Genomic DNA, 23,916 nt, shown 5'->3' with positions numbered 1-23,916 from the left:
TCACACTTACTTTACGTCATGTAAATAGCAAATGCGCTTATGGCGTGACGCAACTGACTCTTAAAGGGAATGGGAGATGAGACTCTGATTGGTTTATTCTCAAAACACACCTATAACTCATTAAGAAAATAAACTCAACCCTTTTAGACCATGCGCCACGGCGCAAAGCAGATTTTTCCATCCTTATAATAGTAAAAATGCATTCTGACACGCCCTGAAAGTGTTTGCGTCCTGCATTTTGCGCTCAAAACCGTCAAAATAGAGCCCATAATGTTAGGTGTTGAAAAGTCACTAAAACACTCACACGTTTGACCATTTTATTTTAAAAGAAGATACAATTAAAATTAAGAGACAGTCTCTCAATAAGAACGACTCATAAAGTAAAATTCTGAATTACTTTAAATTGTTGCCTGATAAGACTAAAAAAAAAAAAACAACTCAGTAGATGAACAACTCAAAATAGCAACAGGAAACATTGAAAACAAATTTGACCACTTCATATAGCCTAATTAGTTTTTTATTTTGCTATTGCTATTTTTGTAACTAATTTAATTTGGTATAATTTGTTTAATCTTTATTTTAATGCATATTTTGTTGGTTAGTTATCTACAAAATACACAAAAAGAATGAACAAATTTTAGATGAAGCGATGTGCAAATAATACTTTTTTCAATAAAAAGGTATTATAAATTAAATTCAAGATCAATTATAACATGTAAAATATAGTATTTCTGACAATTTTCTTCAAAATTTGAGTTACTGATACTGAATTAATTACAGTATTGCGATACTTAAACTGGTATAGTATCGTAAGATGAATTAATGGTATCGCGACAACCCTATTTTATAGTTTCTAGTATTTTTCTAATTGGGAATTCACATTATGTGTGGATAATGCCTTCACTTGTACCATCAAGATAGATTAATTTGCTGATCATTTATTTTAATTAAACAATATTATGAAGATACTGCTTACCAGTGCAGCCTGTCTCTTTCCTCATATGTGATATAGTCGGCTTGTTTTTGTGACAAAAAAAAAGAATATTTAATGTTGTTCTGTGTCCATGATGGAACTTGCAGTCATATAGACTTGTCCTTCACTCCTCTTTTCTATCATCTATTACTGAGGTAAGCGAGCTTTGTGTATGCAAGCGATACATTTGTTTAAATATTTCTTATGATAATACTATGTAGGCACATTTATACATAGAGTTTCAAAACTTTTACAACAACTATAAAGCAAAACAAAAATGTATTTCCCACAAAAAAAGCTATCCAAAAGGCATGTCAGTCTATACAGATGTGTTTTTGTGTATTTATTTGTTTATAATATATAATGTGAATTATAATATAATAAATCGAGAGAGTAAATCTTTGTCATGGACCATATTTCTAAAAATAAGCTTGAAAAGTTGTCTGTAGCAGAGTGGTGCTGACGTCACAGGCAAACGCCCCAAAGGCTATGTATCCGTTTATAGCCTAATGTTAGATTTTCAGTTTATGCGTTTGCATATACAGATGCTTTCACACCTGTGAATCGATTCAGTTGTTCCGAAACAGTGATTAAAATTGTTACAATGTTGTTCTTTGTTCTTGGTGCGGTTCGCTTTTACACGGCAAAGTTTCTAAACGGACCAAAAGAGCTAAAAAAAAGTCACGTGCGAGTAAACTCTCCTTGCATTTGTCAGTTTCACTGTTCATTTTTCAGAGTCCCGCTCAGCTGGCAGGAGGGTGGTAGTGGTTTGGTGGTGTTTGACAGGGTGCGCGCGGCGTGTCTGAAGAGCGAGGAGGGATGCAATGGGGCGGGTTGAGAAGGGTGCGCGACGTATTTGAGGACCGGGAGGGAGACGAGCGATTTCTGGGAAATTATCACTTGTTTGCGGGCACCTTGGAGTCTCTGTGCATTTGCGGGAGACTAACGAAACTTTCGGGGAGACTTGGGATGTTTGGAATGACCTCCCGCCCTCCTCATAATTCTCTCTACATATAGCCGTATGCCTATTACATATATTCATAATACACTGTGATATAACCGGGCTTGGATCGTATCGCTCTTTCTATGCAATCGATATGCTCCAGAGTTCGTTTCAATCGAGCCGAGACCACCTCATTTAAGCGATCTTGAAGCGATTGTTTTGGCGCGGATCCGAGCGCGATTGGTGGTTTCACATATGCCAGACAAAGCGCGCTAACTGGGCAAACGAGACAGGTCCCGAAACAAATGTCTAGGTGTGAAAGCACTCCAAGATCCAAAAGTGCTAAAAGTTTTATTTTCGTGTGTGGATTATACATTTGGACAAATCGTGTAAGAGTAATGAACAGTGTTTGAACACAGAGCTTATTATTATGCTCTACAGAGCTTAACTTTATTCTTTAAAAAGCCTGTGGGAAAATCCTATAGGCATTTTATCGAGGGAACCAGTTTTATGCTAGCTGCCGATTAGAATACAAGATGACGTCATAGTTCCTCCACTCTATAGAATTATCAACTCAATTGAATGTCAATGATCAATTAGTTTTGTCAAAACGTCTATGCATGCTCCTCATGAAATTTGTTTGTAAAACGTCACTTGTAGAGGTACTTTAGAAACATTTAAACAAATGTTTTACTCATTTTACAATAATATTATTTATGTCAGATGATCAAAGTTGGAGTAGTTTTAAATTTTATCCTGGCTCTTTCATGATGTATGATGTTGTTGGATAGTTTCCCTTTTTTGAAGTTTCAAACATGCATGAACCTGTTGTAAAACTAACCCAATAAAAAACTAACAAAAAGAAGCTTCTCTAGGTCTCTAGATTCATCTAGATTTAATTTTGATTACAGTGAGATTTATCTAGATTAAAAAAATATCTATGCCTACCTATAATATTTTTATATTCTGGGTAAGGCATAAGACTTAAAAATGTTCATCCACTTAAAAATTGTCAGGCCGATAATTCCCATAATTCTGATAAGTAGCCCAAACTGTCTGTCAACAACTGTAGATTTGTACATCTGCGCACTCATGTTCACGCAGACAGATCTGCGGTTTGTGCGCCCATGTGCGTTCACGTGCACACGAGAGTTAGTTTTATATTCACATAGGTTCATTTTTGAACAATTTAAACATTTTAGAAGTGTTTGTGATTTTTATTCATCATAAGCTAAAGCTATCTTACAGGCAGAAGTCATGCAATCATATAGCTAGCACTCCTTCAGCAGATTTTTACAATTGCAGGTTTATAATCAGTATGATATCTTATCAGGCAAAGCATAATGAGGATTATAGTGGATCATTTTCCATATAAAACCAATGCCAAAATGTTTGCTGATTCAAAGAAAAATCCAATACTAAGAGGCTTCCCTAAATCCCTTTTAAAAAAAGTTAAACAGGGATGTAGAATTTAGTACATTAATAAAACATTTTTTTTTTTTCGACTTTTTAGTGTCTTGACATTACTTAAAGAAAACTGAATAATACTACATCTTTTACAGTTTTTCTTGTTTGCTTTGACCTGGTTAAAGAAACTAGGTTCCTCTTTATTTTCATTTTCACTATCCCAGCAGAGCAGAGGACCGGTCTTGCAAATGTGTAAATCCTTTCTCATTGGGTTGACACATTTTCCCCACCATTTTTCAAAACAGTTAACACAGATGTCATTCAAGCAGTCCAAACTCCATTGTTTTAGTTATGGCAACCAAACAGAAATCATCTATTCCTAACTATTAAAAACTACCAACATCAGTATGAAATCACTGAAGCACCGGTTTGACACTCCTTCACACAAATCTTCAATTAGCAATCAGTCTGCAAACCTTATAAAAACGATGGAAGGTCTGTGTTTTTCTGTGCCAGCATTGATGGAGGAGGTCAATATGGCTATGTCCTATACTCCCGATAAATTTGACTATATTAGTTTACATGTGTTTTCTCTAATATTTACAGTATTTTATTCCTTTTGTCTGTTTTTTATACAGTATTTCGGTTTTCAGCCACAGTTTGAAAAATATCATGAATTCAATATATATTTAATCAAAGCATATCTTATTCTGGATCCAATTCTTTGCAAAAAGGCAAATTTGACAGCCCAAATAGAAAGACAACAAATGCCATTTGCAATAAGCTACAATGGCAAGCAATGGTGGTGCACTGAGTTCTGTATTTTGTTGTCCATTGTGTAATGATTAATTGAAAGAGCTCATATACTTGTTTGCAAGTTTTGTTGTTTGAAGGTAAAACTAGCTTTTGTTTCATGTTTTAAATGTTTTGACACAATATGTGCCTTTTGCAAGCAAAATGTGTCATTTTTTCAATCCTGTGTGTTAACTGTTTTGAAAATGTGGAGTTTCAGTTGACAACTGCATCAAAGCAATCGAGAAAAACTGTAATCTTTCTGTCTTTTGTCCAACATATGTTTAAATATTATATAAATGCTTTTGTTGTTGTTGTTTTATTGTGATGTTTACTATGGTGTTTTTGCTTCTGAGTACAGAAAAAAATGTGAAATGCTTTATTGTAAATGTACAATAAATGTATATGCAATGCATTTGAATTTAATATTTCTACCCAAGTGAATACACTCCAACACTGATACATCTTCTGAAAAATGAGGTAGTTTTGTGCAATCTCAGCAGAGAGAGTGAGTGAGAGAAATGAGAGAGAGAGAGAGAGAGAGAGAGAGCGAGAGAGAGAGTGAGAGAGAGAGAGAGAGAGAGAGAGAGAGATGCGTGAGAGAGAGAGAGACCTCTGCTGTTTCTGCTCCTGTTTGATTCTCATGGCCTCCAGTCGGAGGGGGCTGGGAATGAAGCTGATGTCTGCCCCCTCTTTCACCAGCCTTCCAATCCACCAGTCATTATTGTACTTCTGCAGCACAAACACATACAAAAACATCCTCAGTGCTATTATGATTGTGCTATTAAGAAAACTGACCTGCAAAGCTTTCGTGCATGCATTGAACCACAACTCCAGCTCACCTCTTTAATGTGCAGAAAGTCTTTGGCTTCAAAGTTTATGGCAGCACCCTGAACAGGACATTCCTCATCTAGAGCCCCGCAATAATTCACATTCGTCTTCACTGCGAATGCTACAGGTTTGGACTGCCAGACAAAACTCCACAACTTCAGTGATTCACACATTTTTTTTTAAACTGTAATATAATCACTCAATCTTTAACCTTACAAATTTGCTCCACAAAAAAGATAGTCCCCTGTCCCAACACATGACCAAAGCCATTTGTATGATGTACCTTGGTTAAAATCTGTCTCAGCCAATCAACATTTGTGATGTCATCACAATTAAAACAGCTCTGCAGAAGCTGCAAGTTGAGACAACCAAATGTGTGTTGTTTACAGTATATTTGCTTTAGAGTTATTTTACACCTTGGAGGAAGGGCAACTTAAAGGCCCAGGTATACTTCAAGCTAAACTGAAGAACTAACTGAAATCGAACAAAATTCAACCAAAAGAAAGCTGACTTTAGGTTTGTTTCAGGAGTTCAAAACAGCTTCCCCAAAATTTTGCTTTGGCTCTTGAACACCATTGAGCTAGCATTGGTCCATGACGAGCACACATACAGTATGTGTTCTCTGGAACTCCGTCTTCTTTGCTGTGCGATTGAATCGTTTCTCATTCCACAGAGGTCAGACAAGGGAACGAGTCAGCATCCAAAATAACAACATCAAGTTAGCAACATGAACAATCAGAAGGGTCAAGTAGCAGAGAAAGTGTTAAATCCCAGAGTAAAAAAAGAAAGACCTTTATTAGTCTTAAAATGTCTTAAGGGGGCAATTATTATTAGTGATGTCCTAATCAGGTTTTTTTTTGCCCTGGAGTCCAAGTCATTTGATTTTGAGTATCTGCCGAAAGAAAAACCTGATCTGATACTTCTATAATGTATAAAAAAAGAATAAAAAAAGAGTAAAGAAACAGAACCAGGATGTCCTTATTTTTTATTTAATTCAGCTTATTTTAACATTCAATAACTTTGTTAACAAACAGAGCACTTCTGGAAGGTATTTTAAACAGTCAAGTAATAAATAACATAAAATATTCACTTTTGGACTGTACTGCAACAGGTAATATAATGAAAAATCTAAAATAAAAGCAAACAGCACCTTAACTTAAAATACCCGGCAGTCAATCCCAAGTTTACATATCCCATGGTTATGGAAATGTTGTCGTCATCCACTTAATAAAACCTCCAGACTGCAAACATACTCTGGCTTTCCGCTTCGAGCTGCTTCCGTGTTCTACTTTGCCGGCATTTACCCGATAGCATCTATTATAGATGTTTTAAAAATACACACATTGGCATAACTATAGCTGTGTTAAAATAGTGACTATATATACAGTTGAAGTCAGAATGACTAGCCCCCCTTTGAATTTCTTTTTGAAATATTTCCCAAACTATGTTTAACAGAGCAAGGAAATTTTCACGGTATTTCTGATAATATTTTTTCTTCTGGTGAAAATCTTATTTGTTTTATTTCGGCTAGAATAAATTAATTTTTACATTTTTTTAAAACCCATTTAAAGGACAATATTATTAGCCCCTTTAAGCTGTAATTTTTTTCGATGTAGTCCACAGAACAAACCATTGTTACAATAACTTGCCTAATTACCCTAACCTGCCCAGTTAACCTAATTACCCTAGTTAAGCCTTTAAAAGTCACTTTAAGTGGTATAGAAGTGTCTTGAAAAATATCTAGTAAAATATTATTTACTGTCATCATGGCAAAGATAAAATAAATCAGTTATTACAAATGAGTTATTAAAACTATTATGTTTAGAAATGTGCTGAAAACAATCTTCTCCCCATTAAACAGAAATTGGGGAAAAATAAATAGGGGGGCCAATAATTTGGGGGGGGGGGGTAATAATTCTGACTTCAATTGTTATATATATATATTAGAGCTGTCAAAATTAGCGCGTTAATGCATGAGATTAATTTGAAATATTTAACGCGTTAAAATAATTCAAGCAATTAATGCGGTTGCAGTTTTTTATTTCCTGTTGTGGCCGGTGTGTGTTCAACGTGCAAAGAAATATGGATAAGACCAAGGAAGTTCTTTTCAGAAGGAAAGTTTCACCAGCATCACCAGGCAGTCCAGCTCCAGAGTTTCATGCAATTTTGGATGTTTCATTTTTTATGTTTAGAATTTAACTACAGTTCAGCAGTTCACTTTCATTCAGCAACATATTGTTCATGCCCCATGAAAATAATTGGATGAAAATATGAAGTAAGGTCTGCTGGAAGGGTGTTGTTTTAATGGAATTTAATACCGCTTGACAAACGGAAAGAAAAACCTCAGCATTTCGTGACTCAGGTTGTCCTTAAAGGTTATCTGCTTACATGGTTGACTCTTAGTATTATCTTCATAAAACCAGAGTATTGGTTTCCATGTAAATGTACTCATTGAAAGTGTTAGATGATGTCGCAAGCTGTCAGAGACAGCCCATTCCTCTGCCTTTAAGTTGATTACACGCGCTCTCAAATGTTTCATTAAGTTTGACGTGTTTACCCGTACATACAACTTTTGTAAAGCGTCTGCTTTACACTGCTGTGTAAGAATCCTTGCTTGTAAAATACAGCCAGACTTTAGAACGATTAGTTTAAGCAAATTTGATGAACGCGATTGTGCGTGTTGATGAATCTAAACTGTGCGCATTGTGTGTGTGTGTGTGTGTTTCCTAGCAACAAGAGCAAACGCCTGACATCGCTGAAGGTGTCCAAAGTCTCTTTAAAGCATTCTATATGTATTCTATAGTCTTTGCTATATTCGTATCTCTCAAAGCTGTTTAGAATTAAATGTTTAGAGATGGTGTGACCAAAGTCCCTGTAAGAAGTCTATAGTCATTGGTATGTGCGTTTGATGTACCCCTTGGCCACATTGTCCCCCGATAATGTCCATAGACTGGACTGTTTTAGCAACTGGCGAAATGTTAGAGAGTACTAAGCAAAATTGCTTCTACTTTATTATTAATGTTCTCAACTCTCAATACAAGTTTACAATAACTACAATTGTTTGCATTTAATACTTTATTATTATTTACCTTTCCATTTTCCATATTTGCAATGCCTGTTTTTATTAGTTTTTATTTTTGTAGATTACTTTGAATCCAACATGGAAATCATTTCTGTTTGTTAATAGCATTGATTGATTGTTTTGAAATTCCAATGGCACTTAAATGCCTATGTTTTTATTTCTGTATAAATATGGCTTTTCACCATTAATCATGATTAATTACAAAAAAAGAGCGATTAATTAAAAAAATGTGGTGCAACGTGGTGGCACTTCTTGTGCGACAGGCTAGATGAAGCTAACACATGATCAAGAAACTGTTCTTCTCTCAAAGCCATCATCATCGTTGTGTTTAGGTGTATATGCAATCAGAGCGACACCTTTACAACCCCACCTACTGCAGCGCAGGGGTGTTGGAAGATTTGAACACTATATACAATGGGTTCTCAAAGTCAATCCTGGAGGCCTGTAAGAGCCTAGTAAGAGCTTGATTATCTAGACCAGGTGTGTCTGATTGGGGTTGGAACTAAAATCTGCAGGACACCAGAACTTAAGGAGCGAGACTGAGAACCCCTACTGTATACCCTCATTCAGCCTTTTTAAACTTCTTTTTGCCCTCAAACGAAAAAGAATTGAATTTGAAGTATACCAGGGCCTTTAGTGTGAATTGGTGAGTAAGCCAAGGTGTAAATTAACATTAGCACCTTCATACATCATACAAAATACTGGAGTCAGGACATTAACCACTTAAAATTCTGAAGTTACTCTCGCAATGATACTTTGTTTATTTCCACCATGCAAAACAGAAAAAGCACATGAAAGGAGAGCTGCAGTAACCTTGGCTCTCTCGAGCTGCAGCTGGGCCTGGCGTTCGGCTTCACGCCGATACGCCTCGCGGTCCTCCTCCGCTGACAGGTCGGAATCCGAAGGTCTGCTCGTGTACGAATCGGCTGAACCCTGCAGGACAAGACACAGGGAGAATCAAGAACATTTGATATATTGGAGGATTATAAAAGCATAACAAATAGCCCATGACTTGTTCTGTAAACATAGCTTAGAGTGTTCAAAACACTCTCATCCATCATTATAAAACATAATATAGCTACAGTAAGAGTCTAAGACAGATTTAATGAAAAATAAGATAATTGAACCAAAACAAAACAGTCATTTGGACTGACCTTTATAGCCAGACATTTGCAATGAAGGGATACAAGAAACATGGTGAAATGTAAAGAGACCTTAATCATCTACATAAGTATATTAATGCCTGCCCAATATTCTAAAACACTTCAGTGTATATTTAAAGCTGAACAGTATGACATACAATGTTACAAGTACAGCTTCTGTTCTATATGGAAAGCATTTATTTGATGTAAGTGCTTTTATTTATGCAGTATGTAATGTATAATTGTGAGCCCACTTTATATTAGGGGTATTTAACTACCAGGCACTTGCGTCAAACTAGATTAAAGGAGAAGCTCATCCAAAAAGGAAAATTTCTCACCATTACCTTACACTCAAGTGGTTCTAAACTTTTAGTAATATCCTCTTTTGTTAAACAAAAAACAAGATATTCTGAAGCAGGCTGTAATAAAGTAGCCATTAACATCCATAACAGGAAAAAAAAAATATGATGAACGTGAATGGTGTTTTTTTTCTTTAACTAAAAGAAAAAAATGGCTCAGCTATCAATTTGAGTGGATTGTGTTGTTATGTAGGAGGGATATAAGTTATGGACAGGTTCAGTGGTACAAGTTGATTGAGGTTGGAAATAGGTTTGCTGGTTTTGTTAAATTTAAGGATCGAAAAAGGTTTTTTAATTGTATGGGTGTATAAGTGTTGTGGAATCAGTTTAAGAGTTAGTGAATGTTAAAAACAAGTTTAGTTGTATAGCTGTTTAAGGGTTGATTAAGGCTGAGGACAGGTTTTGTGGTGAGGATATAAATGTTGGTAAGGGTTGCTGAGGGTCCAGTTTTGTGGTCTGGTTAGGTTTAGGAGTGGAAACAGTTTGCGTTGTATGGGTGGGTTTGCAAGTGGGTTAAGACCATGAATAATTGACAAGTTGGTTAAGGTTAAGGAACAAGTTTATGAATGAGTAGGGTTTAAGGGTTGCTAATGGTTAGGTTAATTGATTTTATATTGGTTACCTTGGTTAAGATTAGTGCTATACTTGCCTAATTACACTAATTAAGCCTTTCAATCGCACTTTAATCTGAAACCTTGTATATTGAAAAACATCTAGTAAAATATTATGTACTGTCATTTTATCAAATATAAAAGAAATCAGTTATCAGAAAAGAGTTATTAAAACTATTATGTTTAGAAATGTTTTGAAAAAAATCTTTGCATTTAACAGAAAATGAGGGAAAAGGTTGCTAATAATTCAGGAGGGTTAATAATTCTGACTTCAACTGTATATATATATAACTGTATATATATATATATATATATATATATATATATATATATATATATATATATATATATATATATATATACACACACACACACAACTATTTTCCTCCCTGTAAAAAAGGTAAGGGAAATATATATAATAGAATAAAAATATGAAACAAACTGTGATTTCAGCATCTTCACTGTAAAAAAAAAAACTTTCATTATAGCTAGAAAAAGTCCTTCAGTCAAGAACAGCGAGTGATTTAGTCCTTTTGTTGTTTGATCAATATGAAAAACTGTCGGCAGCAGGAATATTGCATGCTGTAACTTTAAGAGCAGTGCGATTCAGATATGGTTTCTCTTACGAAAATCGAAATTGAAACCGAATTTTTGATTAATTGCACAGCCCTAACTTTAGCTCGATTTTGAATTGCTGACATGTTTTGAGAAGTTTACGTAACAATTACATTGTGTAAACTATCTCAGACGCCAATAGGATATTTGTCATGCTAAATATCTGGAGATGTAGGCGTTTAAAATCATGCTGTGTGAAATGTGTTCTGATTGAAAATTACATCGGCGATCACCTACAGCCAATGAGAGAGCAACATCCACTAGTATAAGTATCTGCAGACCAGCGGATGGGGAGAAGTTTTCAGTCTATTTGGACCCAAGAAACATAGTAAAACTACTGAAAATTTGGCAGGAGCACCCATGTCTGTTTGACATGTCATCTAAGCAATAACACAACCAGGTCAAAACAGAAAAAAAGTCAAGGAGAAATTGCTAATTCCCTTCAAAGGCCAGGTGAGCAAAATAAGTAAATTTTCTACCCCACTATAGGTTTCTTTCTCACTATGTATTAAATAACGAAAGATATACAGTACTATGTCACCTCACATTGTTTCCATGTAACTTCTTGCATGTGTTTGTTTGTGAGAGACCTAGTTTGCAGACCGAGGCATATTTGTTTGCGATTTTTTTTTTCCGATTGTAAAGTCATGCGGTGTCAAACTCCCTGTTGCCGATCCATCTTGCAGTGTAAACAAAGCAACGACAGAATTCTAGCCCTGATAGTCATGCAGTGTGAAACATCTGTGACACAACTATTTTGAAAATCGCGCAGTTAGGGGTAGGTTAAGGTCAGGCACAGGCTTTAGTGGTTTGGTTTAGGGCAGGGGTCACCAATCCTGGTCGTGGAGGGCCGGTGACCCTGCAGGGTTTAGCTCCAACTTGCCTCAACACACCTGCCTGGGTGTTTCAAGTATACCTTGTAAGAGCTTGATTAGCATGTTCAGGTGTGTTTGATTAGGGTTGAAGCTAAAATCTGCAGGGCACCGGCCCTCGAGGAACAAGTTTGATGACCCCTGGTTTAGGGGTTTATCAAGGGGTAGGTGATGGTTAGTGTTACGAGTAGTTGTAGTGTAGTGTAGTGTAGGCTTGTGTGTGTGTGGTGTTTCTCTCTCTTTCTCTCGCTCTCTCTCTCTTTCTCGCTCTATAAGTATTCGCAGGTGTAGCGGATTACGTTGGGACGGATCATGATTGGCGCTTGGACTGGCGGCGGCTGTATATAAACTTGCAGAGAAGATGGCTTCGATGGCTCCCCGTTCTCTCTCGATTTCCCTGCCTGTACTCAGTGGAGAAAGTGATCCAATGAGTGTTTGCTTGTATTTCTTTGTGCCGTTTTTGTGAGATGCTGTAGTGATGTTAATTTTTAACCGGAGATTGAAGCCCGGTTTTTCTGTCTTCCTGTCGGGCTTGGAGCATGGTAGGGAGGTTTGGTGCCTTTTATTTGTTATTTTCGTTTTCTCCTGTGTTTGTTAGTAGGGAGGTAAGTTTTCTGTATTTTATTTTATTACTTGTTTTCTAGGGAAGTTTGATTTAATTAATTTCGCTTGGTTTATTGTCACTTATTTTGACTGAACCCCTCCTGATGTTATTTTTGCTCCTTATTTCTGTAAATACATCATATTTTCTTGTTAATTCTCAGTGGTTGTGTTTTTGGTTTATATTTTGGGGAGAGAAAGCGCGGTGGCACCAGGGATTATATTTTTAATCCCTGTTATTTTGTTACGTTTTGGTTAAATCTCTTTTTGATTAAGGATTTTTAATTTAATTCGTAACAGTTAGTGTAGTTAAATATTTAATTACAAGAAATAATTCCAGATATAAATACAAGGAGTTATCTTTTAATAAAGGTAAATGTTTGATATATAAGAGGTCATCGTACTTGAAGAATGTTCTGTAAGTTTAGAAATTAAAATGTCCTTGTTACCTAATGGTTAGGACTTATGATTAAAAGGTCACAGGTTCAAGTCCCGGCCCTGGCAAACTTTGTTAGTCAGTGTTGCGTTTATAATTGTGACACATGGAAGGTTTTGGGTCCATTTCTTTACGATGAGAGAACAGCTTGCATGTAGATCCATATGTGTGGATTACAGTGGTCTGTGTTTGTGATGTCGCTGTGAAAATCAGCATGTGCATGTAATGAAACTCCCCTTTTTATGCAAACTCTTCCCTCTTTCACTGCTTGGTTTGTGGCCCTTTAAATGCAGCGCACTAGGTTAGATACTGAGCCCCTTGTCACAATTTCCACTTTTTTTTTTTTTTTTTACTTTAATACACTTTGGAGATGGTAAATTTAGTTAACCTTTCTGACAGATAAACATTTAACAGATAAACAACTGGCTCATTTACTCATCTAGTCGTGACATTACAATGATAAATTGGATTAAATTTAAATCATAATTGAAGATCAGCAAAGGTTGTTTAAAGAGAAAGGTCTGAGGAAATGTTTGTTTACTCATACTGACGGCATATTTTATTAATATAATTGAAAACTTGACATCACAGTTTGATCACATTTAAAACTCAAAAGTGCAAAAAACCAAACCTGAGGATGTCAATTTTCACACTGCTAAAACTTGAAAGTGAAAGCAAACCATTGAAAAGGGCTCAAGTTCACCGTGCATCCCAGATGTTTTCAGTTTATAATCATAGAAACTATTTTAAACCACTATAAGAATGTGATTAAGCACTTTGAGGGCAAATGAGACTGCACTGACTTTTTTCTGTCACAGTTTAAAAAAGAAACTGGGTTAAAGCATCTTAAGGTGTTGTCGGTTCATTGTTTTAAAATGTGGGACCAGACTTTGGCTAAAATATATTTGGTATCATGTAATTCTCCTTTGAAAATGTGCTTTACGTATCAGAATATCAATGCCTTTGTTTTGGTCTGTGTAACTCCACCCATAACCAGTTTAACCAAATATAATTCTTCGGGGTACAACACAGCTTATTTTATTTCAGTCATTATAGCTGCCTCAACATACACGGACTTGGCCGTAAATGCAGCTTCAGGAGGACAGAAGCATCCTGCGAGAGGCAGATTCAGAGTTACAAAAATCCACATGAAGTGGTTTTAAGTTTGCAAACAATGCAATTATTACAAATGCAAACATTAGCTGAGCAGCTTACAGTGTAAGGCTCGATCATCAGGCACACTCATTCCTGTTGGTGTTGACAATCTGGCATCAAGTCTGAGGAGAAGGACAGAGTGCAAAATTCCTATCCAGTATTTTGAATATAGACTACAATACCTAGTTCAACCACTGGGTGTCAATGCTACATACAGCCCCTTTAAACACCTTAATGCGGACTTTTACCTAAAACTAGCAAACTCTGGAGCCCCAAAACCAGGGTAGAAAAAAAGCTTATTACCTACAGATTTTGATGTTTTTGGAAATAAAATCGCGTAAATGTCATCTATATGAATCTCAGATGAATGTATAATTTTTTTTTTCTAAAGCTAGTTCATGACCCCTTTAATTGAACAATTAGCACATATTACTTGATGACAAAATGTAAAGTGATTCCACTCCGAAATATTTGTTTAATATTGAGGTTCAAGAACCTTAGATCTCAGATTACACACTAAATAACAAACAAAACACTGTGTGAACAGTAAGCTGTTTTACAACATTACTAGGCCAAATTAAATGCCTTTTAGAATTTTAATGCATAGCATGTGGAAAATGTTAATTTAATCATGAGCTTAGTGATGAAGAAAAGCTTAAATCACTTCTATTTCCTGTACATTCAACCGCTGTAGCAAAATGCTTATAGTCAGTGAGTCATCAAATGCATTTCCAGTGGTCTGTACAGTCCTAACAGGCACAGCCAGCTTCAAACTATTCACAGAAACACACAACAGACACACTCCAATGAGGTAAAAATTGAGTTTGTATGCTACAAATAATGATAATTCATTAAATTCAATGGGATATGTGCCATTGAAATTCTAACACTCCAATTTCATCTGTATGGCCTCTAAGGTGACGAATTACTACAGCACTAGAGCGTTGAGCCTGAGGCAGTCATGTAACTCTCACAACAATGATCCAGCAATAAATAATGAAACAAAAATCATAAAAATATGCCAATAACAGCCCAATCTACATTTCAAATCAAAGCCAACATCTTCCATTTGCATTACAATAATAACAATGAATTAAATGTATTAAACCATAAGTCATCCAGACCAACACCCTCTCAAATATACAATCAGACAAATGAACAAGTGACCCCATAATCCATTGACAGAATCCACAACCAGGTAAATTCCACCTACCTTCTTCAGGACAATGGTTAGTGGTGTGTTTTAACGCTATCTCATTCTGTCATCTGAGAGAGTGAGAGACCCTAGTACTCTCAAAGCATATTCCTGAGGTCTTGTACTTTTCTGCAGTCCACTTAAAGAGCAAGAACGGTCAACCGGTGCTCAATGCTAGTCAAAAACATCAGCGAGATCTAGCACCCAAAACAGAGCGGTTATGATGACTGGCCTCAGAGCCTCACAGCAGGGAGGGAGGAAAAAGAGAGAGAGCAGGAGCGAGAGACTCGGGAGACAAATGAAAATGCGAGCAGGCGGTACAAGCTGTTAGAAGAAGAAAAAAATGGAGGGAGGGTTGAAAATGAGCACCTCAAGACTAGCCGAGCTGCAGTGATCAGAACGCTTTAGGGGAAAATGGCTGGAAATTGGAATGCTTACCACCATTACCAACAATAACCGTTTTTAGTTGTGTCCACTATGATACCAAAGACTCGTGTCAGCATTTTCTTTTATTTCCATCATGATTAGTATTTGAAACAACCATATTTGATGTTCAAAAGTTGCCCCACAAAACCTTACTGCATTAATTTATGGACTATAGTAGTGTTTAAAATGGACAGTCTTAACAACAGATTGAAACAAAATGATTAAATATTTAATTTTAGTGTGTGTACATAGAAAAAGGTAACAAAATAAAGTTACACTCCACTTTTTCACTCCACTTTTTTTTGGAAATAGGCTGATTTTATAAGTCTCTTAGTTACACCCTACTATTTTGGTGTCTGACGGAAAATGAAAAGTTGTCATTTTCTAAACTGATATCTCTAGGAAATATATGCTGCGTCCCAATTTGCATAACTATACTACAGCCTAAAAGTATGTACTTTTTTTGTAAATGAGTCTTGTCATCGATCCCAGTTGTAAAAGCAACAAACCACTTGACCTCTAATTCAGTGGTCACCAAACTTGTTCCTGGAGGGCCAGTGTCTTGCAGATTTTAGCTCCAACCCAAATCAAACACACCTGAACAAGCTAATCAAGGTCTTACTAGGTATACTTGAAAGCAAGTTGGAGCTAAATCCTGCAGGGACACCGGCCCTCCAGGACCGAGATTGGCGACCCCTGCTCTAATTGATCATTTGGAAAAGTGGCAGAAGGTATATTTTTCCCATGAATCATCTGCTGAACTGCATTTAGACCTATTGGAACCCGCATTGACCTAAGATTCTCACAGTGATCAGTCAAGTTTGGTGAAACTTGACTGAAACTTGACTGAGGAAAAATTATGGTTTGGGGTTACATTCAGTATGGGGGCGTACGACAGTTCTGCAGTGTGGATGGCAACAATAACAGCCTGAGGTATCAAGACATTTGTGCTGCCCATTACATTAAAAACCACAGGAGAGGGCAAATTCTTCAGCAGGACGGCACTCATCATACTCCAGCCTTCACATCAAAGTTCTTGAAAGCAAAGTCGGTCAAACTGCTCCAGAATTGGACAGCCCAGTCACCAGACATGAACATTATTGAGCATGTCAGTGGTAAGATGGAGGAGGCATTGAAGATAAATCTAAAAAAATCTTGATGAACTCTGAGAGTCCTGCAAGAATGCTTTCTTTGCCATTCCAGATGACTTTATTAATAAGTTATTTGAGTCATTGCAGATATATAGGGATGCAGTCCTCCAAACTCATGGACGTCATACAATATTAAATCTTTGTCCACTGCACCATGACTTTATATTCTGTCTATACTGTACATTAATTCTGTTAAGCGACAGGACTTTTGTCTAAGCAAAGTCAGACCTTACTGTCCTGATTAAATCATTAAAAATTAAGGCATGATCATATTTTATTTTGGTAAAATAAGCGTAATCTTAGGGCCTTTGTCTTTCATATAAGCCACTTCAGATACCAGATGATCAACTAGAAATCAAGTCATTATTTGTTGTTCCTAAAACTTGGATAGGTGACAAGACTTTTGTCAGGCAGTGTACTTCCTCATTTATAGATTGTCATGTTGCTTAGTTACGTCCCTTGTCTATCATCTCCACACATCATACACATTTCTTTTATATTTAATTATCTATATTTGGAGAGCAGGAGCAGGTTAAACAGCCAATTACAAATCTTTCATGGAGAGAAATCTCCTCAGATGTTTGTATAATTTTGCATTTAGAAAATAATGTCCAAACATATCTTGAGACAAGTTCACTTTTTTGTTCCAGATGAAATTTTACACAGAACACGTGATTTAAATATTTTCAAGTTGGCTAAATGTTAATAGTCTTTGAAACAACTTTACCAAAGCTTCTCTGCTTGATGCTTGGTCTTTGCGCGTGCCTGTGAAGGGGTAGAGGTATCCCAATTCTCTTTAGCTTGAAGGTGTTGGGCTAAAGGCTGATTTATACTTCTGCATCAAACGCACACATCTGGGGCCTCATGTATCAACGTTGCGTACGCACAAAATCTTTGCGAACGGCAGATTTCCCGCTCACGTTTGGTTTACTGACGATGAAATTAACGTGAAAATGTGTGTGGGTCCATGCCAATTTCATGCCTGGCGTACGTGCATTTCTTGTGTGTGTTTGTTTTATTTCCATTGGTGACTCCTACAGGCAATTATGTTAAATTGCACACTACAAAGTATTTTTGAGCCTTGCAATGGCAGCTGTATGGGACAGGATTATCCGCATGTCTAGCAGGTTTATAAGGTTTCCATACCACGCAGTTGACCAGCCAAAAATTAAAGCGCAATTTGTAGCGATCGCTGGTTTTCCCAATGTAATCAGAGCGATCGACTGCATGCACATTGCTATAAAGGCGCCATCTGGAAGACAATTTGCATAAATGAATCAGAAACATTTCCAATCAATAAATGTGCAAATAATATGTGATGCTCAAATGCGCTTAACATAATACACATACTTATTAATGATTCCTACTTGTTTTCCTCGCGATGAAGAGTAGGCAAAATTTGATTTGTAGTGGGGGAAAAAAAGAAAAATGAGTTCATCAGATGCTGGATTCGAACCGATTTCATGATTGAACGTGTCAAAACATGTTGCCATGCCCTTTACTAGCTACACCACCCATGCTGCTATAGAAACTACAAAATTTAACACCTTTACATTGGACCTTTCTTTTTTAATTCAGTCACAGTGCGATGTTTAGACCCAACTGCATTAACTGCGTCAGCTAAATTCTTCCACTCTATTTTTTTTCTTTTGTTATTAATTCCGGAGGACAAACTTGCAAATAACAAAGTTTTTCTCCAGTCTACCTCAGAAAAAAGCACCACCAATTCAAATTCTGTTAAAAGTTTCCCTACTTTCTTGCTTTTGCTTTTGTTTTGCCAAAGTAGAGTCATTAGCATATTCATATGGGGAAGGAGGCAGGAAAGGGTTTTGTGCTTGTGCACGTGCACTCAGTTTTACGTTAATTCGGATATACAAAGAGAATATGTGTGGGATTCGGGGTACGCAGTGTTTCATACATCTGAATTTTTACTGCGTACACACATTTACAGCTTTGTCCTTATACAATGTTTTAGTATGATTTCAATGCAAGTCTTACATGAGGCCGATACATGAGGCCCCTGCTCCGGCGCAGCCTGTGCGTGGACGCATAGCCCTTGCCATGACCGTCACCAACACGCACCTCTCAAAAAATGGAACTACACGTCGCAACGACACGTATCCCAAGCTCTGTGATTGCTCGGCTTGGTATCGCTGACCGAGAGCCGCGCGAACCAGTTTGAGCAAGTGCTTACAAGTGTCGAGTCCCGTTTTGTTGTGTATTAACATTGTGATTAAAGTTGTTCCACGCAAAATGAGTAGGTTTGAGCTTCTTCTACATTAAGGTAGCGTTTAGAAAAAACAAAACACCAGGTCAGAAACTCGACAATAAATGAGGAATGGAGAGGAACATTAAATCCTCACTGCTAACTAGCGTTTCGGAAGGAATATTGCAGAGCAACACAAACAGCATGCAGAAGTATAAAAACATAGCAATGTGCAAGGCATGCGCTGTGGGTCACGTTGATCATTTGACGCAGAATTATAAACCAGACCTAAGGGGAAGAGCTAGATAACCCTTGAAACAGAGGTTTTTTTCAGTACCACACTTGAAACCAAGGGGTATGAAAATTTCCCAGAATACACCAACTACAACAACATGGAAGTCAGGAGATGCACAAATTAGTATTTTTTGTTATTATCACGAATTTTTACAACAAACAAGCTCATGTTTTAATATATTCATACTGATGCTCGTGTTTTACCAGCTAAAATAAAATCCTAAATCTATAATCCATAATAATAACTCTTGTATAGTAGTCCCATAACATACTTTTACATCTGTCACCTTTTTTTTAACATCAATTACCTTTGTGCATTGTCTGGTATAATGGTAATGTTTTCTTGCGTTACATTAGCATGCACTAATCTCCAAAGATTCACTTCTCTATAAAACATATGAAAGTGTCTGCCATTAACCCAGTGTTCTAGCATATTGTTTGAACAATACCATATTGATGAGGTATGAGGTAAAGCACACACACACACACACCCTTATCGACTGCATTCATGACAGCCGACAGAAGAAAAAGGCGAGAAAGTGCAGACATTAGCATATTTAACTCTCTCCGCTTCTGAACAGAAGGCTTATTTCTGCAGACTCAGCTGTTTCTTTGTGTGCTGTGTGTCATCGCCACTGTGTAGCGTTCATCCAAAACGAGTCATTAATCTTCCTCAAATATGTAATAGAGTATTTCGAGAACTACTGTGTTTTTGGTGAGGGAGACTAATTGGTGGAGATATATTGGCTGGCTCACTGAAACGTCTACGGTCAGTTTTACAAAATAATCTAGATTTGTACTGTATATGTAAATCAAATGGTTGCCAGCACAATAGTTGCTAAGGTGTGTTTAGACTATTATTTCAGCATCTTGATATGTGACCGGGATTATCACATTGTATTTGGTTGCTAGGGAATTTTTTTTCCTGTTTGTTTTAGAATTTTATTGCTATAGTGGTTTTTAGTGTCCTGCAGGCAGAGGACGTAAATATGATGTCATATTGATGGTGTACCCCAACGTCATGGGGACATTGGATTTTGTTTGGAAATGAAAATCGGGTTGATGTCAGAACCCAACATCAGGCCAACGTTGATGTCCAACCCAAAATCAACCAAATATCAACGTCTAATCATGTTATACCTTGACGTTGTGTGGATGATCAGACGATTTTGGTAACTTTTCAACACAACATTAACGTAACTTGACATCGTTATTGGACATCAAAATGACGTTGTTGTCGTTAGACGCTGGATAGACATTGAATTTTGGTCACCTGACATCATGACACCTAATATTAATAAGGTCTTATGATGTTGTGTGCCTGCTGGGGGGTTTTCTGACTGTTTATAATTTGTGGTTGCTATTGTGTTTAGATGTTTTGTAACAATTTGTTATATTGGTTGCTAGGATATTCTGACAGTTCTTTTAGCATATTAATATGTGGTTGCTATGCTATTGTCAATATTTTTTATTGTACTTCACTCATATTGATATGTGGTTTCTACGCAGTCATCCCTGTGTTTGGGTTGTACACTATCACTTAGTTGTGTGGCTTTTGAGAACTTTTTAATGCACTGATATGTGGTTGTTAGGGTATTCTGACTGTTCATTTGGTATTCTGCTATGTGGTTTCTGTGTGTTCATACGAGTTTTTGGCTGCTCTTTTCACACTTTGATAGGTTGTTGCTGAGGTATTCAGTCAGTTCCTTTAGAATTGTGATTGCTGTGGTTGCTGTGTGGTTGTTGGGGGTGTTTGGGCTGTACTTTTAGCACTTTGATATGTGGTTGCTGGGACATTCTGCTATTTGTAGGATATTAATATATGGTTGTTAGGCTGTTTTACTGCAGATTTGTCATGGCAGTGCAGTTGTGGAGGTATTCTGACTGTTTATTTGAATTGTGATATGTGACGGATATGTCATTATTAGGATGTTTTTACTTAAATAATTTTTAAAGATTTTTGGCTTCTCAACATCGAATTCTGCACGAAACAAAAGTGATGCAACTAAACAAAGTTATGTCAACTGTGCGCAAGTTTGAAACTCCGAGCTTGGACACAATATGCAGGCACAATGAATTAAATGCTGATTTTAACTATGACTGAGGCTATTTACCAAAGACCGTTCACATATCCTGTCTTTTGCAGGCACAAGTTTGTAATTTCCAATGGAGACATGCAGCTTGCGTGCATATTGGCAGCGATGTGACACACACTTACCCTTTCCGGGCACACCTAGGGCGTACTCACACTATGTAGAGTTGCCTTGAACCGGGCCAAAGCACGCTTGTCCACCCTCCCGGATCCCCTGCACTCACATTACATTCGGGCCTGGGCACGCTTACGTCATCGATGATACGCTGTTCAGTAAGCGCTCTCGCTCAGCACAGTGGAGATTTCTTTAGTTATATCACTGTAGTCGTTTGATATGGAGTGACACGCAGTCAATTTGGCCCAACAGATCAGCCACTTTTGATGCTCATAAACTCATTAAGTCCTTGTGCTGCAGGAATTAGGAGGTTTGCTGAGGGCGCAGCTGTGGTGCTGTGAGGGGTTTGTGTCTTTAATAAACTAGGACAGTTTCATTGAACAGCAAGAAAGATTAATAAATCCTAATCAAACAGTCCCTTAAAAGTCATATCTCCCTTTCAGTTTTGGACTCAGGCACGTTTTGCACTCACACACAATTGTACCAAACACACAATATGTGAACTGCGCCTGAGCCTGATTCAGAGCACTCAAACTTTTCAAACGATCCGGGAAACGGCATAGTGTGAGTAGGCCCCTAGTTGAAAGAATGTTGCGAGCGCACCGTGCAAGCTGTGAGCGCACCACAGTCATGTGACAAAAACTGACTGTTCAGCTTCATACTTTGTATGAAATATACAGATTTCTACTGCAAAGAGAAAAAAGAAAAATACCAAACAATTATGTAACAGTATAGTTGATCAAACACCCAGACAGTCAAGTGGTAACAGATAAAACAGAAAAACTACACACAGCATACATTTAGTCCTTATTTAGGTTCAAAAACAACATGAAATATAGCCCACAGTCAGTGCAAAACTCTCATCTGTGTCTTCAATCTTTAGCACCACATGTAACTTCTTGTTAGAAAATAATTCCATCATTCCGAGTTCATAATAGTCCAAAAGGCGATGATAATAGTTAAACATGGCAGTTTGTTCAAGTTTTAGGTTGCAGAAGCATCATTTGCTGCTGTTTTTTTCGGCATCTTTATTTTTTTTTTCACGCTTCACTCTCGCGTTTGTTTCTTTCTGACAGGATCGCATATCAAAGCGCTTTAATGATGATGAGCAGGTATTTAATATGAGCTCAGAAAGTTTGTTATTTTAAATATAGATGAGATCGCGAGCTCTCTGGACAAAGTGAAACCGCTAGCACTTTTAGACCGGCTTGTAAAACAACAACAGGGCACAGCAGATTTAGCTCTTCTTGGCTTTGTGGATGTTAATCAAGACTACCACAAGGTTTGTTTGAGCTCGGGTTGACCATGGCTCGTTATTATATTATATAATATTACGATGTAATGGCTCGGCTGTGTATTTAAAACATGGCGGTTCCTTTGTTTTCATTCTGGCTTGTTGCGCGAGCGAATGACATATCGCTTTAAACCAATAGCATTCAACTGCGCATCTAGTTCCATTTTTGGTACACTTGGTACCCTTTGCAAAGAGTGCTGAAAAAGTGGTACAGTATGGTTCGATTCGGTATGCCTTTTGACAATGGAAACGGCCATAAAAGCGTACCGATCCATACCATACCGTACCACTTATAGATGAAAATTAGATGACAAACTCTAGACTTTAGATGAGAATACCCAATTTTGGTGTTGATTTGATAAAATCCCTAGGAGGAGTTTATTACAATACAATGCCTGGAAAGGGCAAAAACGGCACTTTTTCGGCAAAGGAAATTAAAAATATCCCATTTCCTATTGGGTTTGAGATTTCGCTCCAAGAGACTTTTTTGTACGTTTTGATGTCAAATGTGCATATGTGGCGCTGTCGAGTCATTTTGCCACACCCACTTACCAGGTAAGAAACTCGACAATAAATGAGGAATGGAGAGGAACATTAAATCCTCACTGCTAACTAGCGTTTCGGAAGGAATATTGCAGAGCAACACAAACAGCATGCAGAAGTATAAAAACATAGCAATGTGCAAGGCATGCGCTGTGGGTCACGTCGATCATTCGACGCAGAAGTATAAACCAGACCTAAGGGGAAGAGCTAGATAACCCTTGAAACAGAGGTTTTTTTCAGTACCACACTTGAAACCAAGGGGTATGAAAATTTCCCAGAATTTTTTGATATGCGATCCTGGTTTCTGACAGGATCGCATATCAAAGCGCTTCAATGATGATGAGCAGGTATTTAATATGAGCTCAAAAAGTTTGTTATTTTAAATATAGATGAGATCGCGAGCTCTCTGGACAAAGTGAAACCGCTCGCACTTTTAGACCGGCTTGTAAAACAACAACAGGGCACAGCAGATTTAGCTCTTCTTGGCTTTGTGGATGTTAATCAAGACAACCACAAGGTTTGTTTGAGCTCGGGTTGACCATGGCTCGTTATTACATGTATATAATATTACGATGTAATGTCTCGGCTGTGTATTTAAAACATGGCGGTTCCTTTGTTTTCATTCTGGCTTGTTGCGCGAGCTAATGACATATTGCTTTAAACCAATAGCATTCAACTGCGCATCTAGTTCCATCTTTTGGTACCCTTGGTACCCTTTGCAAAGGGTGCTGAAAAAGTGGTACAGTACGGTTCGGTATGCCTTTTGACAATGGAAACGGCCA

At 37.2% G+C, this 23,916-nt stretch overlaps 1 protein-coding gene across 17 annotated transcripts in view; it reads right to left on the bottom strand.

The window, feature by feature from the left end:
* cacnb3a (calcium channel, voltage-dependent, beta 3a) overlaps positions 1-23,916 on the bottom strand; it is an 89,103-nt gene that overhangs the window by 35,710 nt on the left and 29,477 nt on the right. For 13 of the 17 annotated variants that reach the window (XR_012398367.1, XR_012398370.1, XR_012398368.1 and 10 more), the window contains 3 exon segments: positions 8,842-8,961; positions 4,958-5,080; positions 4,729-4,847 (listed from right to left, as the gene is read on the bottom strand). Coding sequence is in view for 8 of the 17 variants with exons in the window: in XM_005161994.6 (XP_005162051.1) it covers positions 4,729-4,847; positions 4,958-5,080; positions 8,842-8,961 (362 nt within the window). In the remaining 9 variants the exon portion in view is untranslated. 17 annotated transcript variants of the gene reach the window in all.

Source organism: Danio rerio, chromosome 23 (assembly GCF_049306965.1).
Source record: "Danio rerio strain Tuebingen ecotype United States chromosome 23, GRCz12tu, whole genome shotgun sequence".
NCBI lineage: Eukaryota > Metazoa > Chordata > Actinopteri > Cypriniformes > Danionidae > Danio > Danio rerio.
The sequence above is the reverse complement of the archived record's forward strand: the minus strand, read 5'-3'. Positions and strand labels throughout refer to the sequence as shown.